This window comes from Telmatherina bonti (genome assembly GCF_933228915.1).
Source record: "Telmatherina bonti genome assembly, chromosome: 16".
In the NCBI taxonomy this organism is placed as follows: domain Eukaryota; kingdom Metazoa; phylum Chordata; class Actinopteri; order Atheriniformes; family Telmatherinidae; genus Telmatherina; species Telmatherina bonti.
This window is the reverse complement of record NC_136614.1, coordinates 19,867,730-19,880,552: the sequence shown is the minus strand read 5'-3', so window position 1 is coordinate 19,880,552 and position 12,823 is coordinate 19,867,730. Positions and strand designations below refer to the sequence as shown.

The 12,823-nt window shown below is 41.2% G+C and overlaps 1 protein-coding gene across 1 annotated transcript in view; it reads right to left on the bottom strand.

Moving 5' to 3' along the window:
• Positions 1–876: 876 nt before the first annotated feature.
• syne1a (spectrin repeat containing, nuclear envelope 1a) overlaps positions 877–12,823 on the bottom strand; it is a gene marked incomplete at its 5' end in the record, with an annotated part of 122,127 nt that continues 110,180 nt past the window's right edge. The window contains 17 exons of the mRNA XM_079255095.1: positions 877–2,195; positions 3,930–3,988; positions 4,594–4,683; positions 4,778–5,035; positions 5,461–5,589; positions 5,982–6,188; positions 6,414–6,625; positions 6,706–6,832; positions 7,027–7,160; positions 7,556–7,624; positions 7,949–8,267; positions 8,367–8,558; positions 8,710–8,847; positions 9,046–9,228; positions 9,806–9,956; positions 10,083–10,270; positions 10,829–10,991. Coding sequence (XP_079111221.1) covers positions 1,919–2,195; positions 3,930–3,988; positions 4,594–4,683; positions 4,778–5,035; positions 5,461–5,589; positions 5,982–6,188; positions 6,414–6,625; positions 6,706–6,832; positions 7,027–7,160; positions 7,556–7,624; positions 7,949–8,267; positions 8,367–8,558; positions 8,710–8,847; positions 9,046–9,228; positions 9,806–9,956; positions 10,083–10,270; positions 10,829–10,991 — 2,896 coding nt within the window. The 3' untranslated portion in view covers positions 877–1,918. The remainder of the gene's footprint in view (positions 2,196–3,929; positions 3,989–4,593; positions 4,684–4,777; positions 5,036–5,460; positions 5,590–5,981; positions 6,189–6,413; positions 6,626–6,705; positions 6,833–7,026; positions 7,161–7,555; positions 7,625–7,948; positions 8,268–8,366; positions 8,559–8,709; positions 8,848–9,045; positions 9,229–9,805; positions 9,957–10,082; positions 10,271–10,828; positions 10,992–12,823) is intronic.

Here is a 12,823-nt window from a genome sequence, read left to right as displayed (position 1 = left end):
AAGTTTAAAGTGTCCCTGGGAAAGATGCTGAACCCCACGTTGCTCTCCGCTAGTTGCAAGTTAGATTTCTTTTTATGTCTGTATGGAGAGGTAGGATACACTTATTCCAGCTATGAGACCACACTGCTCATGCTTTTAGCCACAGTATGCCAATCCATTTCTTCTGAAGAGATCCTGGCGACTGAGGAGGTTCAGTTACCCAGGCTTTATTAACCTTCTTACTCTGTATGTTTGTGAAGCAGATGCTGGAAGTGCTCAGATTTCTTGGACTTTTCTTACTCCGCTTTTCATGCAGTCAAACCAGTCATGATTGGTTGTACACAGAACCAGAAAGGCTCGGACTAAACTATTCAGCATGATTTTCTTTCTTACATAGTTGAAAATAGACTTTCTGTGGCCTGAGTTTTATTTTCAGTGTCTAAAAAGAGCTGTCCAGCCTTTACGTAGTCTTTGGCGATGCATAATATTGCAGATCTTGTCCTAAATTAAATTTTTAACTAAACAGATCATTAAACTTTGGCCGAGATAAGTGTAGATCCAAACAGACGAGGCATGATTGTAGTTTGTTTACTTTGCATGTAAATATTTGCAGAATATTTGGAAAATCTATTTCTAAGTGAATTTCCTGCTTAAATATATAGTTCATGTAAAACAAATCAAGCTCAAGAATACACAAAAGTAAATACTTCATGTTTTATTATTTGCAAAGAAAGTAATTTTCATGAATTAGCAAACTGTACATACATAAATAACCATTTTCATTATTCAATTTTTTTTCTTTTCTTTTTTTTTTTACAGATTCTGTTTTAACACTGCCATAATGCTGATCTCTGAACATCAGCACAGAATAATTACCGCAGTTATTAAAAAGCGCACTCGTGTCACAGCCATCACCTAAAACACTACCAGTGATTGTTTGGCCTTCTTAAAAGCAGGGGGAGTTTCAAGTGCGTACTCAAACAGAGAGATAAAAAAATAACTGCCTGTACTGAAAGGCTTATCAAACAAAATACAAAGCAGTTTTTTTTCTTTTAATTGACAGCAAACCTTTTTTTTTCATAGTTCCCCCAGCAAATTAAATACTGACATTAAAAACAAGAATACAAGCCTTGGCTTTTAGGAGAAAAGTATGCCGTCTTGGCTGGAGGGCTTCAGTGCAGTACCTTTAACAGTGCTAGAAGTTCAGTTTTTAGCTTTAACATCGTGTCAAGACTTCCATTTTCAAAGACGGGCACAATCCTGAAAAGGAAAAAAATAGGCTACCCCTAATTTTTCACAGGGTTTCTGTGCTGTTTCAGTCATTTTGTCTGAGCAGATCTTCAAATGTGACATTTTGGAATGAAACTCTTCACACCTAAGACTGTGAATGATTGCTACTCAAACTGCAAGCCTACTCTACAATTTACAGGTACAATATCCCACACTAAAGGTGGTGCTTTAGCTTCATCAGTGCTAACAAGCTATTAGCCGTTTGAACGCTAAATAAATAGTAGCAGCACTGGATATCATGGACAAAAAGAACGGCTGACTTTGGCTCCCAACATAGTATATAAATAGTGTTTCGTTTTTCAATGATTTCACTGGTTTGCTCAGAAACCTTAAAAATATTATACACATTTAAGTTAAAACACCATATTTGGACTGAGGAGGAAGAGTCTCCAGATGAAGGTCCATTTTTTTTGCGGAAAGTGATTTTTTTTTTTTTTTTTTAAAGGGATGAGGTGATTTTAGGAGAGTGGGTGTGCAATGTTAGTGAGAGAAGTCCTCACATCACTTCTGAATTACTTCATAATGCAAGTCTCCCCCCCTAGCAAGGGAAGAGTTAGTTGCTTTAGGGCACAGGGTGAAGAGGAAACATTCACAGGAATCAGTGGAGTTCTTGGCAAAGCAGTAGGTAAAAAAAATAAAGTGCCGCTCCTCATATGGGCGGAGGTCCGTTGGTGTAACGCAGCATTGGATGGAAGGAGCGAGCAAAATTATTGGCGTGATGGCAGCTATAGTCTTCCTCCGTCATGGGCACCAGGCAGGCCAGGCCAATGAGGAGCAGCAGGAGCAGCTGGACGGGGAGTGCGGCCCTGAAGACCCGAAGCAGGAAAGACGGATCCCTGGAGGAGGAGGACGTTGTCGAGGAGACGCCGTCCGGAAGGTCAGAACGGGAGGAAACGCAGCCAGCGGCGCCTGGTGATCTGCTCCGGCTGCAGGAAGACAGACAAAAGTGAAACACAGCCGAGAGCAGACCTGAGCTCACAAGTATTTGCAAAAAATAGGAAAAAATGCTCCAACCTTATGAACTTTAACAGAGTTGATTAGTAAGAGTCTTATTGTGGCTTGGGAAAGCATTTTATTGATCATAAATAACTAAACATCACATGTTGTCTGAAAAAAATGATGTTTTTTACTGATTCATCAGCTTTTTAGTTACTGGAAAAGGGATTTTGATTCAGTAAGTTATCCATTAAAAAAAGAAAAAAACTAAAATTATCAGATGTTTTGAAAATTAAAACCTTCAGCTGTTGCGTGTTGCCTGCATACAACAAACAACAAGAGAAGAACAAATCTGAAGTCTTGACTGAGATTTTAGGGAATTAAAAACAATTGCTTGAAGATAAAAAAACAAAAAAACAAAAACAGGTTAACCTAGTGAAGATATTATGCTAAAAATAAGGTTTGCAAATACTGTTTTACTCATCTATGGCAAGAGTGGGAATAAACAACACAAACTCAACAAGAAGCAACGTAAAAACACAGAAATTTAGTAAATAAATCCAAAATCCAATGAGGAAAGTTGGTCAAGAATCACAAGAGGTGCACGCACAACAACCACAAGCACAACAAAGATTTGAACAAAAAACCATTTGTGGATAGTGGGCTGTGACTCTCCAGAGGGGGACGGGGTGGGGTGGGGTACTCTGGTTTTTTGAGCCGACTATGTGAGAGTTCAATGCCACGTATCATTCCAAACAAGAAGGAGAAATGCCAAAAAATCTCTCTGGAGAGTTTCACAGTTGGAGCCAAGTTTCAAGGGGAGGAACATTATGTTCTCACTGTGACTCATCCTCACCGAAGATGAAGGAGGGTCAATCACCCTCACATCCCTTCATCTACTCACTTTGCGGTCAGTTTCATTTAGCTTTTCTACAATTCTGCAGCTGTAAAGAGTATCACCAATCCCTGCTTGGCTTGTTTCTGCCTCTCATACATATGATGCTATCAGGGGGAAACAAAAATATTATTTCTTGCTTCAACACTTGTGGCAAGACTAGTTTAGGCTGAGTCTTCACCAGATCTCTGTGTTAATGAAAGTAAGAAAAGTTAAAAATGATAAGAGAGTCAGAACTGGGTGGGTTAAAAGGTCAAGAGTGGAAATGGAGGAGAGAGTGGGAGTCAAAGGAGCAGGAAACCCGGCAGGAGTTAAAGCATCATATCCTGCTGTAAAATTATGAAGAGAATGAAACAGGAAGGAAGCATGAGAAAGAAAAACAAAGCTAAAGACTTGGGAGCTGAGGCAGAGTTAGGGCCATCTAGTGGATGAAGAGAGTACTACAAAGTCAGTCAGGAGGGATAAGCAAAAGGTATTTCATGATGCCATTCAGAAAGCAGCAAGGCAAAGAGAAGCAGGGAAATAAAACATTTAAAGGAGAAAGGGAGCAGCCTGATGTCGGCGATTCCCGGCTCATTAAAGAGTTGACAACATGGTCTCTAGAGCGAGGGAAGATCATGGAACGCTGAGTTAAAGCTAACTAAAACAAACTGGTAACACCAAATCTTAACATTAGATCCAGTATGGATTGTTTTTAAGTGCTTTAAGAGGAAATTGGTTTGTTTTGCTTTTTTCCCTTTTGAAATAAAAAGAAAAACATTAAGATTCTAGGCAGGCGCAGCCTTGTTCCATCATCATCCCATGTTTCTAGAGTCCAGGAGAGAGGTACCTGTGGCGCGGGCCGCTCTCAGGGTGTCCTGGGTGGGCCTGACTACTTTTGCCTCGAGGCTGTACCACGTAATGAGCAGGGAGGGGTAAAAGAAAGAAAAGAATGTTTCAGTCAAGGGCAAATAAAGACAAAGCTTCAGATGAGAGAAAAACACCAACATAAAAAGAGCCATAACATTGCTAGGAGTCATAAGCAACATAATTTGTGACGGTGACTGAATTCCTGAACCAAGAAAACCGGCTTCTCAAGACTAAAAACATTCAGCCAGCATAAGCTCATGAAATTTAACATAAAGCAGTTATTAATGATAAAACAGTTTTATTTTTTATATATTAAAAAAAGTAAAAGTTAATGAGGATTTGATAATAAAAAGAAAAGCCAGGTTTTCTTGTAATTTTGGCAGATCAACATGGTGTGGGGCAGCAAAAACATCTCATAAAATGGGGTGGTGGGAGGGGTTATCAACAATATTTTTCATGTACATGTTAGCAGAGCATTTGCAGAGGGAGAAACATTTTCATAATCAAAAATAAAAGGGTGGGATTATCTATGAAAGGTCTAAATGGATGAGAGAACAGAGTTTCAGCATTAGGAAAGTGATGTTAATTAATGTTGAACTCAAAGGCTGATGCCCCCTACTGGACATTATGAGGAAGGACATTACCAGTCGTTTGCGACTTTGGATGGTCACCTCTGACCTAGAACCAGCAGATCCACAGATTTCTGGTTTGTCCGCAGGAACAGGTATGCAAGACTGAAAATAATAACAGCAGTGATGTCAGTAATCAGACCAAAAGAAAAGCAAAGTAACACATCCTGCTGTCAGACTGAGGTCTACATCCTCTGACCTGCTGTGTGTCCATGGCCTCCAGTCTCTTCTCCAGTCCCTCAAGGTCTGAACTGATCTCCTTCAGTAGGAGTTTTAGTCTGTTCCAGATAACGTGGACCTTCTCCTGGGCCTCCAGACATTCGCTCCCCTGAAGCTGGGTCTGCTCCAAGGTCTGTGCCTGCAGAGTCTGAGGTTTAATGTTGACCAGCAGGTGGGCCGACAGCTCCTGAAGGGACGACACTTTCTGCTGCGAGTCCAGCAGCTCACGTTTTATTTGCTACAGGACGATAAAGTAGACAGAGGAGTCAACACTGAGCATATGTATTTTTACACAGTGGGATTTCTCTTTACTTTCTTACAAGGTTTTAGGAATTCCTCATTTTTTGGGGGGCAGTTTCTGCTGTCTTCTCACACACTTTTAATCTTTTTCATTCTTTTTCTCAGAGTGCTTTGGACTTTATTGCTTCATGAAAAGTAATTATTATTTTGTTTTCACCAGTAAATCATGAAGTGTGAAAAAAATAAACTCTCCAGGAATGTGATGCTGTTGATATGATAATGTCAACCCACATTTTCTTGCTAATATTTTGGATAATTTTGCATTTATTACCCCAACCATGATTTTTTTTTAACCACTGAGCCGCCATTAATTTATATAATTAATAGGACAACATATACAAAGCAGATATAAAAGAGACATACCCTTAGTGTTTTGTGATGAGCTCGCAGCGTTTCACGACTGGCTTTTAGAGGAATGGGCACCACCTCGTTCCTCCTGCGGTCAATGTTCTCCAGCCACAGCAACAGGCCGTGGCTCATCTCATGAAACTCCTAAAAAATAAAAATGTCTTTGAATTTTATTTGTTTTAAATCAAATCAGACTGTATTTTGCTTCTCTATTCTTTATCTTTAGCAGAAAATGTTGACATTAGATGGTAAGGACCAATTTAAAAAAAAAAAAAAAAGCTTGAAATGAGGAGAGAAAATGAAGATAAGTCATTTAGATCATGAAAAACTTTTGTGCCAAGACACAGCATGCATGCATTCTGTCATTCTGAATTTGCTTTGTTGAAAATTTCCAGTAAATACTCTTCTTGACAAAGATCAAGACAAAGATGTGATTTGTATTACAAAGTTATTTTGTGCAGCAGCGATGCAGCTTGGAATAAGAAACCTGCAGTAATGAAGTCATGATGATTATGCTGCAGCCTGTTTCAGAGTACCTGGCACTGCATCAGGGCTCTCTGCAGTTCCTCTCTCCAGTCCTCCAGCGAGGCACTGAGCCGATCCCAGCGAGAGTTCATCTCTTTCAGCCGGTCCCTCAGCTCCCATGCCTCCTCAGAGTCGGGCTCTGATTGGAGGAAGTCTGCACTGCTCAGATTGATGGACAGAACCTCTGACTTGTGAGCATCCATCCCTTTCTGCAGCTCCTGAAAGGAAGGAAACTGAAGTTATGTTGAGGAAAAGCATGCATGGTCCTGCTAGATAACAGAAGCTGAGAGCAGACGGGTGAATTTATAGAATATTATTATCTTTCTAAATGTTTTACAGGCATGAATAAATACTGAGGTATGTGTATGTTTAGGTTTGTGGAAGAAAAATACTGCCAGTAATTTTCAGTCGGGTCAAATCTCACAGATATACACGACACCAACCTTGAGCCTCTTGATTCTCTGCTGGATTATGTGTATGTCTGTGCTGAGATCAAGCCCTCGCAGCTGGCTGAGCTCGGCCTCTGACTGACCCAACCAGGCCCTCATGGTCTGCAGATCTGAGATCAGCTGCTGCCACTGCTGTAGGTTCTGTTTGTGTCGAAGTTTCTCACTAAGAGACTGGGCCTGGATCAGCTCCCAGCGCTCGATTACACCTTCACATAAGAAAAACCAAATTAACTAATACAGTTAACAGTGAACAGCGAGCTGCAGAGCGTGTGTCCGATCAACTGACCAGCGCTCTGTGTGTCTGTGCTGGTGGGGTTTGTGAGTCCCAGCATGTCATCTTCTTCTTCGGTGAGCTCTTCCTCTGCTCTCTTCACTGCATCTATATTGCTGCGACACTCTCCCATAAGGCGCATCTGTGAGGATTAACCATGTTTAATGTGATTTCAACAGTTTTGTTTTCTTTGAGAAGAAAGTAGTAATTCAGTCTATACAAAGAAGACGCAAGAGAAAACATATCAGGTGTGAAATTTCATACAATAAAACACTGATCGCTCATCTTTGATTTAAGAAAGGATCCTGTGTGCTGATAAAGATGGGGAAGACTCACATAGCCCATGTATGTGGAGTCGATGTCGGAGCTGGAGCGGCTGGCAGAGGCCTCTCTCTGCTGCAGGTGGTAGCGTCCTGCATCCAGAGCCTGGTCTAGTTGTCTCAGACTGGCCTCGAGCTGGCCTGGCTCACCTGAACAGAAACCATAAGCGGTTTAAGGAAACTTGATACCTTTTCTTCTTTTTTTTTTGCAAAGGCTTTTTTGTTAACATGCTGTTAATGTATAACGATGCCCAAATGTCATGCATTAGTCTGACATGCAGCACACAGACAAGTCACCACAGACAGGAAAACTGAAATCAGATTTTTTTTATGCTTGTTTTGAATGATGTTAATGAGAAGTAAAGAAAAAAAAAAGCATGTAGTGACTGAGAGAAGCACTTAGTGATGATGTCAGATAGACATGCAACTATAAAAAGGTTTTTGTGGATGGTGGACCATTTAGCCTGAATGATGTTAAAATCTGTTACCAAAATAAAAAAGAAAATTCAGTTTGGCATGCTTCCCTAACTCATGGTGTTTCATACCAGAGGACGATTTCAGTGTGTTCTCAGTCAGTTTTATATAGGCCTCTGGGCTCTCTGGGATAACTACATCTGGGGAGAAAGACACATCATACACTACTTATAATATAGGAATGAGTGTGTTATATGTGGCCAGCCACAGTGAGTTGGCAGTGATGCTAGTTTGTAATGTTTGCCTCAGATCCCTTCTTCTGCCTGCTCTATCTCTGGTTTGCTGTGTTTTGTGTGTTTTAAAGACTCTTAAGCTCGAAAACAAATTATTTAAAGTAAGAGTGCTAATTCAGCTTTATCATCAAAGTCATGACCACCATATTTCCTAAATGTTTAGGGTTAAGAAATGATCAACTCTTGAAATAACGGTTGAGTGCAGAATCGTTGATTGTAAGTCAGACCAACCTGACAGCACCGTGGCGGTTGTCCTCAGACACTCATCCTCCTCCTCTTGCCCTCTGCTCCTCTCCCCGTTTCCTCGTCCTCCAGGACTCTCCAGACCTCTGCTCAGGTCGTAGTCGTGGTCCCACTCTAAGGGGATGGAGTCCAAGCTGGCTGGGGTGTCTCGGCCTGAGCGGTCAGTCCGGATGAGGGCTGCTGCGCCCGAGGCTGGACGGCTGGGCGTTCGCGGTACAGAAGAGTCGCCCCACTGCAGCTCGGAAAGATCTCCACCTTCTTCCATATCCAACTCTCTGTCTGAACCGTCTAGTTCATCGTCTACCAGCTGAGAGGAGCAGATAAAAAGCGACTGCACTCAGCACATTTCGACATATTCATTGTAGAAATATTCATGTCATTATTAGGTGAGATTGCAGTCGCTTACAGGCAATCGCGTGAGCTTCTTGTAGTATCTGTCCACTCGTCCAAACACCTCCTGACAGTATCTCTGCAGCTCCTCCAGCTCCTCTTCAATGACAGCGGCGTCCAGAGGTTCACTCTTCTCAATCAGAGCTTCGCCCTGCCTGAACACCAGCTCAATCTTTGCCGTGTTTAAGTAAATCTCTTGCTGAAACGCCTACATAAACACAAATATATTTTGATATGTTTTTGACAAAATAACATCATATTCTTATGATATTTGAGCCAAGCTCAATGGGAAATGTTAAAATGATCAAGTTTATCAGATTTTTTTTTTACATGTATTTAAACAAGACGCTTGTTCTTACCCGGAGCTGTTTGATTTTAGCCTGTACATCACATTCGGAGAAGTGCTCTATGTTGGTTAGCTGGAGGTCCATCTCAGTGAGCCACACCAAGATGCTGTCCCGCGCCGTCTCAAATTCCTCCCTCTGGCTAATGAAGTGCTGTATAAAATAAAATGCAGATGTGCTTTGGTGGTTTTTTCTTCATACATGAGTTTTTCTTAATAGAGCTAGTAGGGTGAAGGCATTCTCAATCATAGCTTTCAATTAAAAGTAGTAAAATAAAGACTTTATGCCCATGCAATGCAAACTAATCTCATAACCTCACAGCCCTTAAGCCAGAAGCTCAGACTATGCTACCTTGAGTCTGCGCAGGATGGCCACCACCCTTCTCTGCAGGTTATCCCATCGTCGGTTCCCATCATGCACCATCTCTCTGAGACGACAGGAGGAGTCCGTGCGGTTCTCCCGGGCCAGCCGACGGTATTGTTTGTTGATGAGTTCCAGCTGTGTGAGGCATTCCTGCACCTGGCGCTGGAAGGCCTTTGAAAAAACACACGTTATGACTTCAGACACAGCATGTATCCGGCTTAAGCATCAGTTTTTACATGCATAACCACAAAGAAATCACTTTACAATCCAAACAATCAGACAATTAAGTCCTGAATAAATTAACTGAATGCAATTTTCAGCTGTTTAGGTTTTTATCTTTAAATCTTAAAAAATTTTGCATTTAATAAGAACTAGGTTGTCAGGCAGTCGGGCAGGAGGAAAGCAGATAGGAGTGGTCTTGGCTGGAGCTTTAGCTGGTAGGAATGTGCACGTGCACAGTGATGGACAGGAGCAGCTGAACAGACCAGTGCAAACGAGTTTAAGCAACATGACACTCATCTTTCTCTCCATTTCCTCGGTAGGCCAGTAACCATTTGTCAGAAGTTTCTCTGTACTTTTGTTTTTATTTGACAGGAAACTTCAAGAAAAACAAATATTTGCACTTATCTTTTGCACTATTAATTGCAACTGCAAATCCACTTATAAATAGGCAAAACCAGTACATTAGCAGTCTGTCTTTGGAGTTAACAGTGTAATTCAGAAATGCAAATGCAGTAATGAATTGTACCTCAAACTTCTTGAGCTCCTCTTTAGCGATGGTGTAGAGAACTCCAGAGGAGTTGGGCAAAGCAGCTGTTTTTTCTGAAGTTTTTAGCCAATCCTCAAATCTGGAGTAGTCATCTAGAAATTTCTGCCACAACCTCCACGTTTCTTCAATCCTGCACAAAAAAAGCCAAGAAACGAGGGAAGTAAAGTGAAACACATGACTACACATGATTATGTCTCTATGATCTGTCGAGGGTCAGGGTTTGTCTTCTGTTTGTTTAAATTTAAGCAGTACTGACTTGAGCCTCCTCTCCATGGACATGGCACAGATGTTCCTCCAGCGTCTGTCCAGCCCCCTGGTGGCCTGCTGGATGGAGTCACATTCTGTCTCCGTAGAGCAGGCATCGCAGTCATGCAGCAGGACTTCACACAGGTTCAACACTGACGCCACACCTGTGCTGTGTTTTTCTATGTCCCGCTGCAGATCCTGCAAAAGATGCACCATAATAACTGACGTCCTGCGGCGCACGTGTTGGTTTTGCTTTGCTTTGCTCTGGACTGCTACTTTTTATGCGGCATGATGGAAAAATATCTCATATGTACCCATTAAATGTCTCATAATAGCACACACTGTGCTATACTACAGTAAATCCACATGCAAGCTAACTCTGCAGCTCTGGAGAGAAAGGAGGTCAGTGGGGTCTCCGAATCCAGTCCAGATTTAGAGCAGCATCTTGGCAGCAGGGTGTTTGACACCTACACTGAGCTGACTTTAAACAAACAGCTAGCACTGTTGGCATGAGTCAGGATGATATTCTCACGTGCTTCTGTGTGGCATATTTTCCACCACTGCTGAATGAGTCATGAATTTCAACAACAATTTGGTCTTTACAGACAAAAAAAAAATCATACTGTGCAGATTTGTTTGTTTTTTTTAGTAAAAAAAAAAACATAAAGTCTACATTTGTGTTGTCAAGTTCTGCAAGATCAGCATCAACAGTTTGGTCTGCTTGTGGATCTTAGGACTGCATGTGCATTCGCTTGCCTGCTGTTGGTTGAGTTTCCTCTGAATTTCATGATCGTCACAGGTGTCGTAGACGATTGGCCTGGAGAGCTCAGTCTCGATGTGGGAAAGCCAAGAACGCAAGCCACTCATGTTTTTGTCTAACTGCTGGACTGCCACCAGAGTCTCCCGCAACTTCTTCACCCTGGTACAGCAAAAAAACCAGAGAGGAAATTCAGCTTTACACGGCCACAAAAACATACTAAATAAGTAACTTCTCAATCAAGTCTATTGAGAATATATCCCTGATATCTGGTATAAAGGCATAACAATATTGGAATGCATTAAAATAAAATTTAAAAAAAAAAGTTTTGATGGATTAAGAACTTATCATTCAACATAACTAAAAAACTACAGAACAGTTCGAGGTATGAAGCCCACAGAAAACCCCCCTTCAAGTCTATTTACTGTTGATGATCATGGAGAGTTGTGTTTCACATCACAACACTGATAAAAAAAAACCTTTTTTAAACACTGCACAACTACTGGGGATAGTTTTGGACCTGAAGGGCTGTCATTTTTCAACTAAGATAAAATGAAGACAACATTTGTCGCCCACAAACTCTTATGATTGGTGAACTGGTCTCACACTCTGGTTCTGCAGGTCTTGGATGCTTCCCTACTCCAGCACACCTAATTCAGATTAAATGGGATCCAGCAGCTTGTAGTCAAGCTCTGCACAATGATTCAACTTCACCCCAGGTTTGTTTACATAGTCCGGTGCAGGAATGCCTCACGTTGCCGGAGTTCATTAACAAATGTCTAAAACTTTAATTAAGTATCTCTTAAATTTGATTTCTTTTGATAAGAATTAAAGCTGCAGCAGTTCTTCAATGCACGAACAAGCTATAGTGAAAAACAATTCAAAGATATGGTGCATGAAGTGGGACTTTATTACTCTTCTTTTAGGACTGAATGCATTATTCCAAGGAGAAGGTGCTGTAATACTACATGTTTTAAATTCTGCATAGTATTTTGGTTGTTAGAAATTTCACAATGCAACTTCAATTTGGACAGCTTTATTAAAGTGGGTCTTATATGACACTCAGAATATGACACTTTTTTTCACTCATCAGGAGTGTGGTGGAAATGCAAACTGGTTGAAACAAATGTAGGGAAATCCATTTTAAACATTAATGCAACCAGTTCCATAAGTGTGCAACAAATTCATAAACAAACACTGTTTGCAGTGCAGATAAACACTTTTGCTAAAAAAAAAGAAAAAAAGAAAAAGAAAGTTTAAGTAATGACAAGCTGTTTCAGATATTTTCACACCATGAACGTGTTATTCTGCTCTATCTGTGTAATTCCAAACACTATCAGAAAGTGGTAAAGCAACATCAAGCAGAAAATTATCTTAAATTTCATCACAAAAAGTAGCCTTGGATTGTTATCATATCCTGCCTGTTGACATCGCAGTCGCAGTCCGGCAGATCCTCCTCGCTCGAACATCCTGCCATATTATCAGTCCCTAAATCCAAAACCATGGGTGAGCGGAATTCCCAGAGACAACCTTAATGTCAGGATAAGTTAGTGTGTCGATTCAAACAGTCCTCTCTTTCATATGCAGACTCCACATGGGACTCTTTCTAAACACTGCAGAGTGGGAGGACCAGCAAGTAGTGGGGGGTGGGGGGTAGCACAACTGTGACTTGTCAACTGTTGCTCTCCAAGGTTAAAAAGAGAACTCCAAACAGGCCTGTGTCTGTGTGTGTGTGTGTGTGTGTGTGTGTTTGTGTGTGAGTGCCTGAGAGTGACAAATGCTGCTCCTAAAATTAGACTTACAGTCAGAGGCATGTGCTGCAGAGCTGGGCTGTGGCAGAGAGCAAAGATGAGCAAACGCTGAATACTGCATGCTTGTGTGTGCATTTCAGTGGACTGTGCGTAAAATGAAAAGTCTGGCATAAATGTCATCTTAAGTATATTTGTATTGGTCCTATTAGTCCAAAAGGAAAAAGTAGAGAAACTAAAAATATG